The following is a 20,563-nucleotide window of genomic DNA, read 5'->3' on the forward strand; positions in this document are numbered from 1 at the left end:
GCAGTTGATTCTGGCTGTTCTATCTAGACTTCAAGTGAGAAGACCTCAAATCAAGTTTTAATGAAACTGATCTCAAGTGACAGAAATAACTCCACTGAAACCAATGAAGTTAAGCTCTAGGAGATCAGATTCACATATGTTTTACCTATTTCTCAATGCATTTGTTCTCTTCCATGAGCCTGTTTTTATGGTTTGAATCATTTTGTTATGGTTGTACATACTCTGAAAGAGATACAGAATAAAAGCGATTTGTTTTAATTAAAAAAAAGGAAGCTTATGACAACATTTTCACTAACAGTTTTCTGTAGGCAAATTATTTGAAATAAAGCAGTTATAACTCAATGACTTCAATGCTATAACTGAGCTAGAAAGAAAACTCAATACAGAAGATAGGAGACAAGAAACAGAACAGAAAAGGTCAGATTGAGTAAAAGTTAGTAAGAGCATGCCATACTAATCACTGGTAAGAAGAGTGAATTATATGCATGAAACTGAAGACTTCAGTATATCGGATGGCAAAAGCCAATGCCGTAGAAAGTTATTAGGTTTGTCAACACTGGGGAAGATGATGGTGATTGCCAGGGTAAGCTAACTAACTCTGTAAACTTGGCAATTCAGTGGCAAGTGAATCTCAGCAGAAAATAAACCCAAGGCAATGAATACTGGAAAGGCTTTAAACCACTCATACATGCTCTGGTGGATTCTGAATTAGTTGTGATCTTTCAAGGGGACGATCTAGGCATCACCATGGACAGCTTGATGAAGACATCTGCTCAATGTGTAGTTGCAGTCAAGAAAGCGAATAAGATGTTAGGCTGTATTAAAGACAGAACAATATGGAAAAAATATTACAGCATGTATTTCTCTTAGAGGTCCTCAATGAATATTTGCTGTTTCATCAGCACCTTAAAAAAAGTGACATATTAGAAAAATACATGGAGGAAAGTGGTAAGAGAATGGTAGAAGCAGCTCTTTGTAGCTGGAAAGACAGTAAGATCAAGGTAGTTTATTTGTTAAGAGGGGAGAAGAATAGATGATCCACATCTTAAAAGTAATTCTCCCCACCACATAATAGAATATATACCTCAAAGTCATTTTAAGCCACCTACCAATCTGTTGACCTCAATACCACTCATCATCATCACTGTAAGTATTCCCAAAAGCCCCCTGTGTTATTCTTTAATGGTTATTATTCAGCTAGTTAAACCTTTCCTCTGAAGCAACTCCAGTAGTTTGTTGAAATTGAACAGTAATCATTTCTGACAGAGAGTTGTCACAGCTGATGCACATTAACAACTGTCTTAGAGGTGCTGCAATGATAAAAATACCAGTAAGAGACAATAGCTCCTGGGCTTCATCTCTGTCCAGTACCCAGAGGTCTAATTTGTCTGCATGCATGCCACCATGTTCTCTGCTTCTATTTGGAGGCTCACTGTAAAAGCTGAGCAATGAACCTTGAAATCACCAGCAACAGCAGACAAGGGCATATTCATAAAAATAATTTCTTCATGTTCCTTCAGCTGCAGTTAACTGATAAAACAGGAGATAATAGTGAATAGGGTAATCACCTCTTCTGTATCTCTATTCCTTCCTCTCCTACCTATCCCTCTGGTTAGCCCTCTCAGCTCCATCTTCTGATCATTTCTTTCCTTTATCTGTTTCACAGAAACCTCTCCCTGGGCAACTATTTCCCTTTGTTTTATTCCCTTCATCTTTTTCCTCCACAGCCTGCCTTAATACCAGATTTTAAAAGTTCTGAAGTTAAGATTACTCTCTCTCCTGTATTTCCACTGCACCTGCATGCTACTTGAACTTAAATATGGGAAAGGATAAAGAGTAGGACAAATGTATGTTTAGATGTGGAGAGGGGAAGAAAACTACATTCCTACTACAAAATACCACTTAGTATCCTGACACAAATACATACTTTCAGGAGTGAACATTTCTAGTTCACATAATTTGAACAAACTTTAAAACAGCCACATTATAAGAGATGGCTATCAACTGTGAGCAGGATTTTATTTCAGTCAAGGGTTTACAAAATATAGCAATATTGATTTTAGTGTATTCCACATAAAAACAAAAAGCCTCATATTAATATACCATTTTGGTTGCAGATAATTAGAGAGGAAATACCAGTTAGAATGCTCAGCCTGACCTTCTTCCTTACCCATACATACTAAAATAAGTCTAATTACATAATACTTAAATAGAACATATGTTACACTCTGTAGAAATAAGCCTTTCCCAAAGTAGTATTAAAATACTGTAATGAAAGCTCATATAAAGATCTTTTAATAAAGATTTTTAGTCCTCTGTAGCACCTTCCATCAGCCCCAGCCCTTGACAAAGAACAGCTTTGGCCTCACAACACCCCTGTGAGGTAGGTTGTTGGGTTTTTTTGGTACAGCCGTGGAAACCGAGGCAAAGTGAAACTGAATTACTTGAAGTTAATACAGCAGCTCATTGGAAAACCAAGGCCAAATTCCACTCTCTTGGTCCTATGCTCTTGCTACAAAATGGGCTTGCTTCTTTTCAGTGCATGCAGTTGTTTTAGACGATACTTTCCATTCCAGTATTCCAGACGCACTACTTTTTCCGGTGATTCATTAATACTGTGATACATTTTTAATATTTGTATTCTGGCTAAGCAGCCCATTGAACTTCATTAACCTTGCTGTATCAACATATATTCTAAGCAAGTGAACATAAAACCATGATACACGTACCATCAGAAGATGCTTCAAAGAAAAGGAAATGTCTTCATAGCAATTTGTATCAGTGTCTCAGCTTTTTATCATGCTGAAGTAAAAAAGAGTTTTCTTAAATATGAAACAAGTTATTTCCTTGCTGAATTCCAAGATTGGTGAACTATCTTGGAATTTGTCCTTTCTTGGTTCTCTCTTTAGGCAACTGGTTAGACAGCTTTGTACCAATGCAAAATTCTACCTTCTCTCTGGACAGGTTTTCTTCATTCTTTTCTTTAAAGGGAAAAAATAAAATGGGATGCCTTCCCCAAGGACTGAACTTCAGACACTTTTGCTGATTTAAAGTCAGATGGGTCTGTCACTTGTGAAGGCAGTGCCTACCCACACAGCACTTCTCTGCCTATCCTTCTCTGCCACTTACACTCCACTCCCTACCTCAGGCTATGCATTTAATACTATCATTTAGAAAACGGCCTTCCTGGAAAAAAAAAAAAAAAATCTTCCTTCCTGTTCTATTTGATTTCAAACAGAACATGGTGGAACTACACTTGGTGCTTCAGAAGCCAAACTCTAGATACATAATAGTTATGACTTATCCAAATCAGTATTAGACTCCTCAGTTGTTCTTCTTCCATCTGCTAGAGCTTGCAGGTTCTCATATTAACCTCAATACAGACAAGCTGACTTTTTAACTTTTTCCTGGAGAGTTTCTCAGCAAATATATGTCAGATTTCCTCCCCGTTTGTATGTACCTCATCTATATATCTGAAATGTAAATACGCATATTATTATTTTCTTATATTCCCAAATAAAGCCCCTAATTACCATTAAAACCAATTTGTGAAATTAAAAGCTGAAAACAGAGGGACAATTTGCGAACTAAATTACAGTCAAGTGACAAAACCTGGATTGTGGCTATTCATAAAGATTTTTAAGTACTCAAGGTGTTTTTGGTAAAATTTAGTTTCTTGGGCCTCTGATACAAATTGGTCACGTAAAATATGAGGTATTCATTTCTCTAACCATGTCAATACTGGAAAGAATAATATTATTACTTTGTAAATAAGCACCTTTTAAGCATATGAAGCTCTGCTAGTCTAAGGGCGACTCATCTGCTCCATTTTAGTTATGGTATTTGACAGAAACCCACAAGCAAGTTTAAAACTGCTCAACCAGGCTGAAATTAGAAAGACAAAAAGATACAATTATTGCAAAAGCTCAGACAAGCAAACTCCAAGATGTGCAGCCCTATCAAATTTATATTGTGTTTTCTTGACCTAAACAGCACAGGTGTCTCAGCCATGTTGTGGTGAAAGAGTTTCCAAGAGCCAACAGATGCAAATACCAAAAACCCTAGTCCCTATGGTGTCAGGTCTCTAACACAATTCGTACAATTAAAAATTCATCTATTCGTAAGTTTTGTAAAAGAGTTACTTTGGACGTGACTGGTAAAGCTAGCTACAAAGACAAAACTGAAGTAGCAGGAGAGTCACTTTTAGTTGTCAATTCCTCTTCATTTGTGAATAAGATTAAACATGGCACAGCTAAAACGGGGGGGTGCGCGGTCAAAACTAATCCTCTCCTACATTTATCATCAGCTCAAGTAAATACAGATGCCAGATTCCTACAGCAGGCATTTGGGAAGTCCATCTTTATTAAAATTATCTATTTTTTGGCATTTTAACATTCCTTAAATACAGACTGTATCACCAAGAACCACAAATCCAAATTGTTCCCTTCCCAGTAAGTACTGGACATTTAAATGTTCTACTAGCAAGTCAGTAACTTCATGTCTGTTTTTATTTTAAGCCAGAGAAAGTAAAATGGAACCTTTAAATTGGAAATTAATAACTAACCCACCATAAAAGCATGTTACAGGTTAGGAAGTTCCTGAAGTGGCACACAACTGCATTTTACTGACTGGTATCAAGAATCTCATTTCTACAACTGACAATCCTTCATTTATGGAATGAGCCTTCAACAAGCATTTTGAAGGAATGAAATGGACATTCTTAGCATGCCTTGAATGAATGCAATAACAAACAAGATAAAGTTGGACTTCAGAGTCTCAAAAGCATCCACACTGAGCTTCCACAGAGGACTGACTTTCAAAATTTCAGGCATGCAGAACAATTAATTGTTACAAGGAAGATACTGACAACTGGCATTTTGATAGTTGCTGGCAGCTATATTTAACACAAGAAACACTTTAAAATAGTTTAACATTCTGTACTATGGAAATCTGCTGCATTTCTGATTTTTTTCCTTTATGCCTCCAGAAAGAACGTGGAATTCTGTGTGCTTCTTAAGAGAAGCCCCCAAAACAACACCTCTAGGTATCAGTAGCTGATGGACTCCGGTGACAGCAAACATCCAGAATTTTTTCATTCTTTAATTTAGCAGAGCTACTTTCAAGTGAAAAGCAAATCAAAGCTTCATTCATACTCAATTCACAATCTCAAACCAGTCCTATATGGTGGGAGTAAGAAGACACTCTGACAGGTAGCAAACTAAACTTCTATATATAAATAAAAGTCATATTACTATGCACTGCTATAAGCTCTTAAACATAGCCCATCTGACCATAAGGCTGACTACCCACTCCATGGCCTGTCCCTTAAGAGATCCAAATGCTCTGCATTTCCTCAGCTGTTGTACGGTCATAAGCTAGAATTGAAGGTAAAGATTCATTAGACTCCAGAATCCATGTATATTTCCATTTTATTTGATTTGAAACTGTTACAGGGTTTTCTTGAACTGCCAGAATTCATGCCCAAAACCTCAAATAAAGACGGTACAATGGACAGTCTCATCTACCCTTCATACAGTAGACTAAAACTTGATTCATGTGCACTAGTGATCTCAATCGCTTTAGAGCATCAGGAAAAGTGTTTTAAGATTTCACGTTTCTACCACATCAAGTGACATGTCCATATACCATGAATTCCACAGAAATCTTTAGTGACAAATCAACAGTTTTGCTGGCAACAATGTATTTGCAAGGAAGATACATGGCTCAGAGTCCAAGGTATTGGTATCAGTCTTTCAGTGGGGTTTTGTTTCCAAATGAAGTCTCCAACTTTAAGAATAGTCTCTTGAGCCCTGTCTTTAATAGCAGCTTCTAGCAGAAGTTTTAGAGACAGTTAACTCTGCAAGGGCAAGGCCAGTTTTAGTCTGTGCACAAAAGAACCAGGTGAAACCCCAGCCCCACTGAAGTCAACAGCAAAATTCCCATTGGCCTCAGAGAAGAATATTTAAAGCGAGTCAGCGGTTAGTCAAAGGGAACCCAACTAGGCAATTCCTGCACTATCTTCATCTTCTGCACATACACAGTACTCCCACACATGTAAGCAAGTTTTGTTTTGTTCCCTTGTTTTTCTTGCCATTGGCAACTCTTATAGATGTTGGGTCTATTTTTTGGCATTTACTCTGAGAAACCTCAACCCTGGAGCACGCCACTATTGTACTTCATTTTGCTTCTGGTGTAAGAATTCAGAGAAGAGAAAAACAGTTACAGCAGGACACTTTTGGTACTTGACAGGTTTCGTTCATCAAATCAGAGTTACGGGCAATGTCCTACATTCTTAGTGTATCAGTGCCATTTTGCCTACTTCCACTAAATTAAGTCAGAGATGACAACAACTTAAAGAAGTCACTGTCTTCCATTATTACTGAACTTCCTGACTTTGAATAGACACCACTTACGAGTTTTACTTAAGAGGATTTCTGCCTCAAAAAGCCTGCATGCTTCACAGAAGTAGCCAAACAAATAAGGCTTACCAGCTTAAGTTATCCCCCTGCATACTAAGTTATTTTGGTTATCAAGTAACCATTACCCTTCAAACAACAAATAACTTTTTAATAGAGGAGAAATTTTTATCTAGTATTGCTACTGCCACATATCTCATTTTTAAAAGACAAATTCTGAAAACTGTAGTTGGAGTCTGGATACCTCTGTGTCAAATCAAAACTCTTAAGTCTTAGTGCTTTAGGGTGAGAAAGACAAACCTCATGACAAAAAACAAAATAAAACCTATTTCACTACAACATCTCATCATTATTTAAGTATACCGCAATTTGATACCAGAAACAAGGCAGGCTTTTTTTGTGGAGAATAGAAAAAAAAATATGCTTAAACAGACAACTGTGAAAATGGCTAATGCAAACAGACCATTCAAACCCATCATTCCTCAAATCTGATACTGAATAAGTTTTAATTTGTTTTGCAGTTATTTCAGTACAGCTATCTAAAAAGGTAAACAAACTACAGCTCTGTTATACTTGGATAGTGTGAGTGGTATGGTATGCTCCAGAAGTCTCTAGTAGGCTATGGCTACACATGACAGGATTCCTCAGAAGGGGAACGGAATAGGTTTGTCATTAAGGTCACTTAAATCTTTGTTATAGCAAATTGGAACCAAATGGCTGACTTCTGCAGGATTTCTGACAGGAATCCAGTAGAGCTGGTTTCAAGTTTCAGATGGCCACTAAAACAGCTGTAACCTTCTCTTCCAGAAGTTGTGATCCACATGGTGTCCACAATGAGTGCAGCAAGTCTGAGGTAGTCAACCTTTACGAAGGCTCAGTATCTGAACATAAAGAGATTTTGAAATGACCACTGGCTGTAGGTATCTGAGCAATTAAAGAACACTGATGACTCCTGTTCAATCATTTACATTAATTTGCCCCATATCCAATGGAGAAGTTGTAACATATTATGCTTCCATAGTGCAGGAGAACCAATCACTTACGTCAAAGTAGTCTGCACTTGCTGCAGTAGATCCAGCAGAAATAAGGTGGCATGTTCATCATAGCTGTTAGCTGTAGTTTAGTTACCTTAGTAGAAGGGTTACCAAAAAAGCATTCCTTAATTGCAATGTGTATGCAGCTCTACTGATCCCCAAGCACAGCATACTGGTTGTCTAGCTGAAGTTTAAGTGCCTGGTTTTTTGAGACCTCATCCCTACCTCTAGTTTTGTGTTTTACTACTTCAAAGCTCTTCTCCATTTCTTTATCCCTAAGGGAAAATAAATGTAATCAGTAAATATCTTATCACTAGCTTGTGAATTGTGAATTTCTAGTCGATTTCCACCCCATCCCAACAAAAACATTATGAACACAGAACACTAAGGTCTAGAGTTTTAACAGAACAGCCAAACATTCCCAAGCAAATCCTGTAAAACCTTATCTCCAGAATCAAGCTCATCACCCAGTACAATTCAGATTAATCTAAATTTCAGTAGTAACATTCTCAAAAGTAAATTTAAGTGCATTTATGAAAAATAGGTTTTAGAAAGCAGAAGTCCATTTCTAGAATGCTCACTCAGCATTTCATCTTAGCTCAATTTGCACCGTTCAAACCCTAAAGCATCAATGACAGCATGTCTCATTTGCCAAGCAGACAAAGCCACACCAAAAAACCCAGAAGAAGAAACAAAGCTTCTGCTAGGCTGTGTTAGTCAATAACACAGCAATCAGAAAAACCCCCGAAAAAAACCCCAAAACCCCAAGTGAATTAGGTATCGCCCTAGCTATCTCTTCTGTAGGGAATGAGGTTATGGAAAGATCAGGACTCAAAAGCAGGGTGAGACTCAAGTCTTCAGCAATACAAAACATTTCAGCAAAATTGAGGGGGCTCATCATTGTAAAACACAGCTCAGACAGCAAGTTTATTGATTTATATTTGTATTAAACCCCATTCCTCCATTTAAGTTACCTTCACATCTCTAATGAGAAGGCAGTGTGCTCAAGACATCCTATTCATGTCTATTGACAGTAATAACACAGAGCCTCACCATGGCTAGTATCTCAGGGAACCAGATGCTGTCAAGAGCAGAAATATTCTGCTTCAGGGAAATCCTTCAGCAAGTCAAAGATAAGGTAACTGGCAGTCTTCTTTGGCTATCTCACTGGGCTATGTCCTATGAAAGTTATTTCATGGGAAGCCCTTCCTAGAGTTAGAAAATACAGTTAGGACCTCTCCTGTATCTCTTTGCCAAACAGAATAATTTCTTAGTTATTTCTTTCCTCTGTGGAAAGATTCAGGCTTAAGCCCTAGAACAAAATAAGAACTTAGAGAAGGCGGTTAAGGCAGTTAAAATGTCTCTCAGGGAATTAATGGAATGTACTTACTTTCGACTGTCTACAAGCTTGGCGGTGGACTGCAGTGATGGAAACTGCGTATCACTATAGATTTCTGGTGGTCCTTGCTGTGCTCTCCGTGGCCTGCCACCCTCCCTGGCACCAGGCGGCCTGTATACACCACCAGTCTGAACTGGTTCTGGGGTTTCTGTAACTAGTTATAAGAACAAGATTTAGACAAGAGTAAGTTTGCATTCATATCTGAAAAAAACACAAATAAAAAAATGAGAAGAATCTTACAAGTATGTTTTTGCACCTTTTAAAGCTCTGGAAGCAAATATTTTAGACAAGGCAGGAAATCAGGTGTCACCTAATTTAACCTATACTTAGCAGTCAAACTAAAATATGGCTCCAGTGCATTGCCTCACAAAGTTCAGGGAACCAAAACCTCTGATAAGGACTTCACGTTTCTTATTTGCAATTTATTACCAGCTTATATTTAAAACTAGAGCTTCAAACACATAATTATATATTTGCCAAATCTTATTTAAAGCACCTCTCCAGATGCAGAAGAGAATATCCAAATACTTTGTATGTAAGGTAACAATCTACAATGAAATAACACTGATTAACTTTACCTCCTTGCCTGTACAAACAAGAAAAAACACACCAGGCCACTTTTCAATGAATTTCTCAGTGGAAGAGAATAGTCTGAACTGAGATCATGGCTAAGTAGTTTATCTCTGCTGATGCTAATAAATTGTATTTAATCAAAACTGAAGTCCTACCCCATTTAAAGAATCAATTTTGCAATGTCATGTTCTCTGTATCCTAGAACTGATTTGAAAAGTGTACTACTAACCATGGAACCCTACTCAAAAACTGCCATATTAGACATCAGATATTGGCGGAACATCCATTTAATTGTCAAAGTAATATTTTTAGATCAACAGAAATGCTTCCAACAGATATTCTGCAGATTGCAAAGTAGAGGGATCTCCTTCAAAGATGGAATGCTTCCCCCCCTGCCCTTCAAAGTCAGAAACAAAACCCCCTCCATTCATGTTTATTTAAAGTATCTGACAGTACTATCAATTCAGTTCCTCAGATCCCTTCACAAGAGAATTTCCTCATTTGCTAGTATGTCAAACAAGCCATTAGTATGTTAAAAGGTGCCCGAATAGGAACTGCTCCTTGAGCTCTACCCTCTGAGCAGCTTAATTCCACCTGATATGCTTCCGATTGGAAAAAGCAACAACTCTGAGTTAAATTTACCAATTGGTTCAACAACAGGTGCTGGTGCAGGAGCTGACTTGTTCCAAGGACCAGATGATCTGTCTACACCACCACCAGTCTCCTCCCAGTTGTCACCGGGTTCTTCTCTTTTTTCACTTTCATCATCATCTTTTTCACTATAAAAGAGAAACGATAAGTAGCATTTTACAAACAGAGGTTTAAGACTTGCCAGAGATTACACAATCGCCATAGACAAGCCAAGACTTCATGGCTACTGTACTGAAGATACTAGATTTAACCAGACTACATTAGTCCTGTAACCACCGCATCAGTACTTCCATCTGAACAATTTTTGGCACACTGCTACATAACTTGGCAACTGAGAAGGAAAAAGTTCTTAAAAAAAGACAAATTCAAACTGTACTAAGTGATCAAATAAATTGATTTCTTATTTTGAGCTGAAAGACTTTTTTCTTACCAAGACAATCGTGCATTTGGAAGTGATGAGAAGATAAAGCAGGAAAGGGCTACAAGTCCAGCTTCCATAAAATGCTTTAGTCAAGAAGAAGAAATTATGGAAAAGTAGTGACAGAAAGCAAGTCCTGAGCTCCCTTTCCCTATAACCACAACCCCCTGAGAAACACACTTATATTACCTACGCAAATATAATCTACAAACCAACTCAGATTTTTTTTTTTAAAGCAGGCAATCAAAATAGATATAGAGAGAAAAATATGCCATTTTTTAAAGACAAATCCTATGCAAAAGTTTGACTGTATTTTACTTAGACTATTTTGCATAGAAATAGTCAGAGACTCAAAATAATTTGCTAAACAAAGCTACTACAGAAAGCTGTGTGGTATAATGGGACATACATGGAGGGTGAGGCTGTTAAAAAACCCATGACATTGATCTGAACAGCAGCAGCAAAGTGTGAATACAGAAGAAGTTTATAATACACCACATCCTACTAATCATGATAGGGTAAGCTTTCTGTATAAGTAATAATCAGAGAACAGTTAAAAATGCCTATCATTTCTGAAAATTAAAAGGTCTTTCACTGTTCACCCAAATACAGTAACAATGATAGTAAGCTGGACCAAGGGCCTAAACACATCAGTATCCTATTTTAAACTACAGTCAAAAGCAGATGCCTACACACTAGCTAGAACAGAGTAAGTATACGTAACATCCCACCTCCACCCCTGCCAGATACTCTGTGTCTTATTTTCAGCAAGGATATCTCCAGAGCTGGATAATTTATAACCTCCAGTGCGTTTTTCTTCCATTTACTTCTCCACTCTCCCCTTGAATCCACTAACTGAGTGGTTACAAAATCCTGTGGCAGAAACTTCCACATGCCTGAAAATCTGCCACAGCATCAAAAGCATTCAGAATGCCAGCCTTTGTCTGGAAAACCAAAGCACTCGCTTTTCAATCAAACAGTACTAGTCCTCAGCGAAGCAGCAGCCCACTTGTTACTTGTCCATTCAGACACGTGATTATCCGCTGTGACACTTCAATGGTATGGAGAGCTTGTGGACCAAATATGTGCAAATGGCCTAAAAGGACTAGTTAACTGAAAGGGGGGTGGGGGTTTAAAAAAACTTAAAGAATATGTAAGACCTGCTCAAACAGTGAAGAAAGTATCTATTACACTGGTTACAGGTAAGATGACTTTAAGATGACATTATTCTGAACATCATCAATACCTGGACAATGAGGATTATGTGACATTCTCAGTCTAAGACTGAGGTCATAAAAATCCTTTTTCTGACCTGATGAAATGTTTTTCTTAACCAGGACAGACTTAAGTAGACTTACTTTGGACCAGACTACAGGAACAATCTAATGAAAAAGCAAACAAAGAATCTTGGATGAGACTCATAACTGCAGCCCTGTGGGATCTTGTCATGGGACACTAGTTTTACTAACTATATTTTCGTTTTTTTGAAATAAAATGCAATGGTTCAGGAATTCACTCCCCAAACTCAGATGCTGAATAGATGGAGTCAGGTACCCTTACAGCAGTCAAATGATTCAATGGGAATTACTATCCTGCACTCCTCTCAGGGAAATTCCTACTTTACTATCTTTATGGAGGGGAATGTTAAACATTTGTAATAAAAACGTGAGTCCCAACCAAAACAGATAGACCTAGAGTATCAACAGACAGTTAGAAAATAAAGATAACATTGGCAGAGAACAAACCTAAGTCACCCTGCAGCAAACTTCTATACTAGCAGAAACGTATCAAACCTCTGTTTAACTGGACTTCATGGAGGCAGCTCTGAAGAAAGAATATACTTTTTAGTCATAGATAATGATTATAGCGGAGAGAAAAAGAAAAAAAGTAGTACCTTATTTGCATGGACTGAACTCTAAGACCACTATAATCAATTTCTTCCTTTTGCTCAAACTCCTTCCAATCATCCTCTTCCTGTAAGAGACAAAAATGTAAGTTGTTACCTTCTTTACACTGAAGTAGAAAAGAAGAATGTAACTAAGATAATACAACGAAAACTAAGGGTGAAGGTGCAGTTCCACGGGAAACCGATCTGTGTGCACCACTGCCAACAGGGGAAAGTGGTTTCCACTCCCTCCTCCCCTAACTTACTGTATGTTACCTAGGATGCACTTGTGAGCTGACTTTATCTCACTAGAACAGCCAAGAAATGCCCCAGCAAAAAAGTCATTCAAGGGAAAGAAAACCACATCATCTCAGTAAAAATCCAGCAGGAAGTCAAGGGACAACACAAAGTAGGGAACAGGACTGTCCAGTCAAGACCAGGGAAATACAAGGGCAAGAACCTCTCCCTTTTACTAGTAAGGGAGTAAGCTTTTATGACAGCTTGAATGCACATGAAGCTTTAGATTTACTATGCCATCTCCTATTTCATGAGCCAAACAGTAAAGAACATTTGCAATAGCTTACAGTGGATTTACGAAAGATTAATATTGGTACATTTTACTCTTTCACATTCACAACCACATTTACAGCCTTTCTTGTTTTCTTAATAATGTTTTTACAATAGTAAAAAGGTCAGCTTCAAAACCACAGCAATCTTAGTACACAAAAAAATAGCAGAATACTAGTCTTTGGAGAGCACCACTTTAAGGTTTTAAAACAGGAGTTTGATTACGTGTTTGGGGAAAGAGGGACCCACCTAAGCGGAGCCAATTTTGTCCTACTGTGTAATCAGCAGATTCTGGGGTTATTAAGGTAGGCCAGAAATGGACCAGAACAGATAAGCAGTCCTCCCATGTTCCTAGTCACAGCTTTAAGACACACACAGCCTAATTAGTAGTTTACATAATTCCTACACTCTACATGAAATGCAGTTACATTACTTCAAATATGAAGACCTTGCAAGCAAGGTCTGCTAGTGGTATAGCCCCCTTTCTGCTGAACAGCTAGGAATACAGCTTCTTTTAAGAGCCCTGTCCTAGGATCTTCTACATTATCAGCCTCTAGCACAAAAACTTTGACCTGCTTTAAAGTAACAGCAGAAGTAGAAAGTGACCTCATGTTATTGCACTGTCTGCTGAAGATTCAGTCTTTTGGAAGAGCATGAGTCTACAGCTCTAAAATCTTTTATATTTCTTATATCCCCATCTCCATGGAAACATCACAGTTTCCAAACTAATGTATGTTTCACATTTAATGATCTTTATTTCTAATCCAAGTACAAGCTTCAGTCAAAACCAGATATTATTTTACAAGCAAATGAGCAGAAAGGCAGCTGAAAGATTACCACTGACCTTGGTCTACTTACAAAGCTACTGCACATGTCAAGAAGCTCCCCAAGTTAAACAACATTAGGAAATAGCAGAGTATTTCTTAAAGTTAACTTTAAAATATACAGCATGGCTAGTTGTAAGGCACTAACTCAACTACGAGCACTTACTCTTCTCTTGCATTCTCATCGTTTCACTGTAACACTGTACAAAAAAATTACTGGCAGTAAAACCCCTCCTGGCAGAAAGGCAAAGAGCTCGGTGTACTTTGTCTGCAGAGCCAGAGGGATCTTATCGCCAAGGTCCACAGGCCACATGCCACAAACCCAGGTGGCCTACGGCTGGCACCTAATGCAAATCCCCAGTTCCGGCCGCTACCTTGCGCCAAGACGCAGAAACGAGGGAGAGCTGGGCAGAACCGAAGCCGCAGACCGGGAACCGGACCCGCTTCCCCCCCCCCCGACCCACCTCCGCGGATACAAGGCGCGTTTCGAGGCCGAGAGTCCGCCCGGGCCGGAGCCCGCCGGGCTTCCCTCCCAGCAGCAGCACCTGCCCGACGGCTCCAGCCCGCTGCCGCCCCGCTCCGGGGGCAGGGCCGGCCAGGGAGCCCCGCCAGGCCCTATGCCGCCGAGGGCGCCCGCATGGCCGGGCGGCGCCGCTCCCCCGGGCCGGCGGTGGCGGCGCCCCCTGCCGGCAGGAAGGCGCCGCCCGGGCCGGCGGAGGAAGCCGTGACCCTTCCCCCACCGCCGCCCCGACGGAGCGGCCCCGCTCTCCCCCCCCTCCCCTCTCCTCCCGGCCGTACCTTGGTCGCTGTCTTGGCGGAGCCGGCGTTGGAGGCGGCGGCCCCGGAGCCGCTGCCATCAGCCGGGCGGGTTCCCCCGGCCGCCGCGGCCGCCCCCGCGGCGTTAGAGGCGGCGTTGGAGGCGCTGGAGGCCACGGCGGCCCCTCGGCTGCTCTTCTCCTTCCGCTTCTTCTTGTCCCGCTTGGCGAAGAAGTCGTCGAGGCTCCTCTCCTCTGTCTCCGCCATGGCGGCGGCTCCGGCTGGCGGCAGCGGCCGGGCCCTGCGCGCGGCGGCCGCTCCCAACGGCGGGGCGGAGGGGGGGGTGGGGTGGGGGGGCGCGGGAAGGAGAGGGCAGCGGCGGCCCGGGCCAACAGGTGAGCCCCGCGCAGCGGCGGCGCGGCCTCCCGCTGCCTGCCGCCGCTCGCCGAGGCGAGCGAGCGCGGCCGCCTAACGGCTGCGGCTGGCCGGGCCCGCGCGAGCCCGCCCGACGCCCGGCGGGAGGAGGCTTCCGCGCTCCACGTTGGTGGCCGCCGCTTGACACGGCCCGAAAGAGAGGCGGGGAGGAGGTGGCCCGCCGCGGGGCTGGGCTGAGGAGAAAGGGGGCGGAGCCTTCCGGCTGTGCCCCCCTCCCGCGCATGTGTCGTAGCGCCCCGGCCAATGAGCGGCCGGGAAGGAAGTGCCTGCCGGCCAGTCAGAAGTCTCCAGGGGCAAGCCGCTGACGTCGCGACGTGAGAATGCGTGACGGGCGGGGAGGCTGCCGCGCGGCTGGGGATTGGTCGAGCCGGGCGGGGGGGGGGGGGGGGGGGGGGCGGGGTCCGGTTGAGCGGGGCGGCGCGTGCGCGCTGAGGCCGGGCTCGCGGGGCGGGGCGGGGCGCTGCCGGCGCGTGGGGCAGCCCGGCGCGTGCCCGGCGTGCTCGGCGCGTGCCCCCGGCGGCCGTTGTCCCGTGCGCGTCGGCCTCCCCCGCTTCCGCCTTCCCGTGAGGAGAGCCGGCGCCCCGGAGGGGACCCCTGTGTGGGGCCAGTCGAGCCGGGCTCACAGGTGGGCCGTGGCCGGCCGGGGCTCCTCGGGAGACCGTGGGCCGCTTCCCGCCTCGGGGGCAGGCCCTTCCTGTCAGGGCCTGCCGCGGAGTCAAAGAGGGACAGGAGCGGGAGAGCCCAAGGGGGCTCTCCTCGCAGAGCGCTGCGAGAGCCGCTTCCGAGGAGGCTGAGAGGGCTGCTGGAGCGGCCCCTGCCCTCAGCCAGTCCTACCGGCTCAGGGGGCCTCTCAGCCTGCCAAGCGGCGGCTCGGTTTGTGTCCTGCTCCCCAGCCTTGAGGTGAAGTGGCGTTCACTCTTAGCGTGGACTGAGATGACTAAGGCTCTGCCTCCCCGCACACTAGAAAGGGCTGTGCAGTTACACTGTCATTGTAAAGGATGCAAGGAAGTAATTTAGCTTTCATCTTGGAAGTGGTGTGGTTAAGTGAGTAAGACTTGAAACACCACTCTGTCTGGGATGTCCGGATGTGTTGGCGTGAACTTCCTAGCTGCTTTCCTGACTCATAGTGAAGTCTAGGGAATATCTGCTGGGAAACAAACTTAACAGTGGGTGTCTGCAGATTGTCACCACTGGCTTTGGGTACTGTAGTGACCTTTAGCTCTGGAAAAAAACATGGGTGTTAAAAATGTTCACTGTGACTTCAGAATGCATTGTCAAAAGTTACGAGGCAGGACATTTTGAAAAACAGCCTCAGACTGTCATGAGTCATAAATAATTACATGAAACATTGTTTCTGATGGCTGACTTTGTTGATCAGCCATCAAAAGGAGATGGACGTTCCTACTGCTAAAGTGTAAGCCCAAATGAGAATTACCTGTCAAATAAGCATTGATTTGTATTAATATAAAAGTAAGCATGTTTGTTTTCTTGATTTATTTAGTAGCATTTTATGCTTTGCGATACTTTCTCTTGAAATCATTACATATGTGTATATATTCTACACATGTATATATTAACATATAAATGAAAAGTTTTTCTGAACTTTGGAGAGTGTCTGACAATCTCTTTAATTTGTGTCCATGAAAATACTGTTATTTAGTGTTTTCCATCCATAATTCTCGGCCTGTTTGAAAAAACGGGAGGTGCCATTGTCATCTTGCAGAAAGAGGTTAAATACTCTATGTCTTTGTGAAGCGTTTTGTAGTTGTGAGTAACTGAATCACTGTAGTCGAGTGTTCTGTGTTTGGGAGATTTGTTACAATCCTCTTTTTGTGTCTGTCATTCTGCATTCTCACTATGTTTCTCTACTACCATTGACATTCTGTGCACTTACAGGATTTGATCCCGCACAGAGCAGGCCCTGAGAACTAAAAATTGAAAGCGTACCAGTTCATCTGGTAACACCGAGAATGCTGCATGATCAATGATGCTTTCTGTTTCGTGACAGGAATAATTACCGAAGTAGAAAGCAAATTCGGTAGCTAAGTCTCATCTTGTGTGCCTCCTTGGTGCACCTGGGCTCCCCTCCTACTCCTGCTGTCCCCGTCGGTTGATAGAAGGTCGCGTGGAAGATGTGACATAGGACAGCTTGGTGTGGAAGTGTTTGACGTTCCTTTTGTCGAAGCGCTGCCTTCCCCTGCATTTGTACTCCGTTACTGCCCAGGAAGCTGACATACCTTCGCGCTGCACCATGCCGTGACTTGCAGGCTCAGCACTGATAATAATATGCAACTAAGCAGACAATTTGTATCCCTCAGCTTTTGTGGTAGATAAGCTAATAATGGCCACTAAGTACAGTGCTGTGTCTGATTCTAAGCTACGCTTTTCTTGAATTTCAGCAGCTGGTAAAATATTTTCATTGCATTATTATGGATAACCCCTAGTATCAGGCTGAAGAATGCGAACCTGATGCCTTTTTGCTGCTTTTAGCATCTGCGTCACTTGTCCCTTGCAAACAGTGCTGTAAGGCTGGAGTGACCAACTCTGGATTAGAAACTTAATATCTGTCAGGAGCAGAGTACCAAGAAACGTTTCAGCTGTTAAATCTGGAACAGACTCAGTGGAAACCATGGAAAATAGCAGCAACATTTTAGGCCTCGGAAAGCTTAGATCCAGATTTAAAGACACGTCTCAATTGGCACTTTAAAGGAAGCATTAGTTACGCAGTTATGCTTGGATTTGCCTCCCACCTCTAGTTTTATTTTTATGTAAAATTGTGAAAATGTGCTGATGCACAGCATTTGTAGTTCTCTGCGAATGTATTGCGTTAGCTTTTATGGTAAAGATTGTTGCTGTGTAAAATGTTAGATGCAGAAAAAAAAGGTCAGTATTTCTGTTTTTTATTTTTCTTTTCCTCTCAAATTCAGCGATCCTCAGTACTTACGCAGAGGACATTTGGCTGAAGAATGGCTCGCAGGCATGGACTGGCAGAAGTAATGTTTGTAATGCAAGGACTATATCCAGAATACCACATTGCCGTGACGGGAGCATGAGCTCAGCAGACAGCTTTCTACTGCACTGTATATCACTGACCTGTGTGACCAACCTTTGGCAAGACAGTGCTCTGAATGCCTCTGCTCAGGTATAGATTTACCCAGAGGACTCTGAGGACTTTGTCTCTTTCCTCCCCCACGTTAGCAGTGCACGCTGCAGCGTGCCTGTTGTGGCATACAGTGGTGCCTGTCCACCTCTCGTCTCCGTCCTGTAGCTACGATGAGTCTTGCCATGATGCTGTTCCCTGTGCTTCTTGGTGCGTTTTATAAAGATTGAGGAATGAAGCACTACTGCATGTAGAGTAAGTGGTGCGGCAGCCACTATTTGTGTGGGGAAACCGAAAAAAGGAAAGCCGAAGTGAGTTGTGGGTGATGTTGCAAATCCTGGGCAAGAGTTAGGAGCAGACTTCCATTTCCAGTCACCCAGTGTTTTGTCTTACCCTTACTTCTTCGTACCTAATTATCTCCGTTCTGTGACATGAAGGTGATAGCACTGCAAACTGCTTTGACATTTGCAGAGCACAAGCAGAAGAACACTTAATTCGATAACTCTTAGGCAGACGCCTGCTTAAGGAAATTGGAGAAGGTGCCCTTAGGTGCAGAGTAGCTTGCAGAAGGGTTCTGGTGGAGTCCTTGCCACAGCATGGGCCCCAGTTCTCTTTAGGAGCTTAACCTTCCTATCATCAGCTTTGGGGCGATAAGAGTTTGCTGTAATTTCAGACCTCTACAGCCAGAAGGGAGAAGTGTTATCGTGCCCATTTCTCCACCAGTAATTGCCATCTGAAAGCAGGCAGTGATGGCAGCAGTGCATGGTGTTTTGTTGAAGCGTTAAATTTTACACAATGCCAGCTTGAAGTCACCTTAAAAATAATCTTTTAACTGTAGAATCAGTATAATAATGCTTATGCTAAAATGTAAACAGTAGGATGATAGGATAGAGTACCAGTTCCTAGCTGGTGTGGTATGCTGCTACTTAGTGTGAAATCTAAAATGAAGCATGGGCTAGCGTAGGGCTGGCACCCTCTGCTTCCCCTGAGGATGCAGCAGCATGTGTTCAAGCTGCGGCACAGAAGAAGCTGTGCTTGGCTGAGGAGGAGGATAAAGTATGCATATGGTTTGACGGTACAGCTAATCCGACCTAGTGAGTAGCTGTCGCCAAGGGGGACGGCTGTGCTTTACAGGCCTGACTAGTCTCTTTCCCCCTCCCATCCCTGTGCTGCTGCTGGTACATGTCTGACCCTGCGGTGGCCTGATTCAGGGAGCTGAGTGGCAGGAAAGTTTCCCTGCGTTTTGCAGGGCTAATTTTCTGCTGATTTTGCTTCCTGAACTGTCTCCTGAGACATCAGACAGGTGTTCGTGCTAACACAAGACAGGGTGATGGGAATGCATAGCAAGTGAGGGGGAGTAGAAATGTCCTTTTATGCAGCAGCTGGTTGTTAGATTGTGTTATCTGCACCCTCTGACTGCAACCTGAGTCTTCACAACAGCAAATGTTACAAATCCCTACATGGAAATATAGGTGTGATATATACTGCAGTAGGAGATGATAAAATCTGCTTTCTAGTTTTGGTTTTCTTAGGAAAACCAGTTGGAAACATGTTCACATGTATTTAATATAGCAACTGCTAAACTAGAGGATAAATATAAAAATAAATCAGTTTATGAACCTTAGCGCTGACAAATAGTTGTGAAAGCTTTTAGTCTTTCATGTTCTCAATTTCCTGTCTCACTGGGATGGTGAAGACTGTTAACACTTAGGTAGCATTCAGGCTGGCAAGGCATGCTGGAGTGGCTGTGTAGCTAGGTAGCTAGCAGCAATCTGTGTAAAAGTAGAGAGAGATTTCTTCACAAGAGTGTTAGCACTTACTATGAAAGCACTTTGTTTTAGAAGGGCCAGATGTGCTACATCTGACTTCTGATGAACTATTCACAAAAATAATCTTTTCAGAGGCTTTTGGTCTTTGCCAGGGGTAGAGAGAAAAGCTGCTGGAAATTCATTATTTATGCTTAGATGCTTCCTTCTTTTCCAGCCACTTCCCCATACTGGAATACCTTGATGATTTTGCAAGAAACTATTTCCATTTCAATGAATAAACATCTCAGTAGGAATCTAATTTAATTTTTATGAAATATGCTGGATCATTTGAACCTACGATCCAAGTTTTGTTGGAACAAGAGCTTGGAATGGCATATAAGAAACTTTAAAACATCCTTTCTTTCACATCACAGTATGATTGTAGACTCATAGTTTCACCAGGGTCATCTCTGTCAGTGACATTTATAAAGAACAGTTTCACAGTGGGATAGCCAGCAGTGTCTTTTCATACCTGAAGCATCACTAGAAAATAACAAAGAGATCTGATCCCACATTGTATATTTTTATGCTATAGGATTCATTTGATGATTTATAGAAGCTGCTGTCTATAATTACAGCACACATGAGACAGAAAGAAAACTTGAAAACCTATCGGGGGTTGCTGTGAAGAAATACACAAATAATTTGTAAATTCCCTCTTCTTTCTCAAATCACAGAGAAACTGCTCTCTCGTATG

General features: G+C 42.3%; 1 protein-coding gene across 4 annotated transcripts; it reads right to left on the reverse strand.

The window, feature by feature from the left end:
• Positions 1–2,002: 2,002 nt before the first annotated feature.
• On the reverse strand, positions 2,003–14,948 carry CDV3 (CDV3 homolog). Of its 4 annotated transcripts, XM_050892042.1 has the most exons (6): positions 14,566–14,948; positions 12,386–12,465; positions 11,652–11,654; positions 10,065–10,201; positions 8,841–9,003; positions 2,003–7,725 (listed from the first exon to the last, which is right to left on the reverse strand). In XM_050892042.1, the coding sequence occupies exons 1-6, from the start codon at positions 14,788–14,790 to the stop codon at positions 7,599–7,601; spliced, it is 735 nt and encodes a 244-aa protein (XP_050747999.1). In that variant the 5' UTR covers positions 14,791–14,948; the 3' UTR covers positions 2,003–7,598. The 4 variants fall into 4 exon arrangements, with proteins under 4 accessions (XP_050747999.1, XP_050747998.1, XP_050747997.1 ...); XM_050892041.1 differs by lacking the exon at positions 11,652–11,654; XM_050892040.1 differs by lacking the exon at positions 11,652–11,654 and having other exon boundaries at positions 12,386–12,461; positions 14,448–14,948.
• Between the last annotated feature and the right edge of the window lie 5,615 nt (positions 14,949–20,563).

The sequence above is a fragment of the Gymnogyps californianus genome, chromosome 2 (assembly GCF_018139145.2).
Source record: "Gymnogyps californianus isolate 813 chromosome 2, ASM1813914v2, whole genome shotgun sequence".
Classification (NCBI taxonomy): domain Eukaryota; kingdom Metazoa; phylum Chordata; class Aves; order Accipitriformes; family Cathartidae; genus Gymnogyps; species Gymnogyps californianus.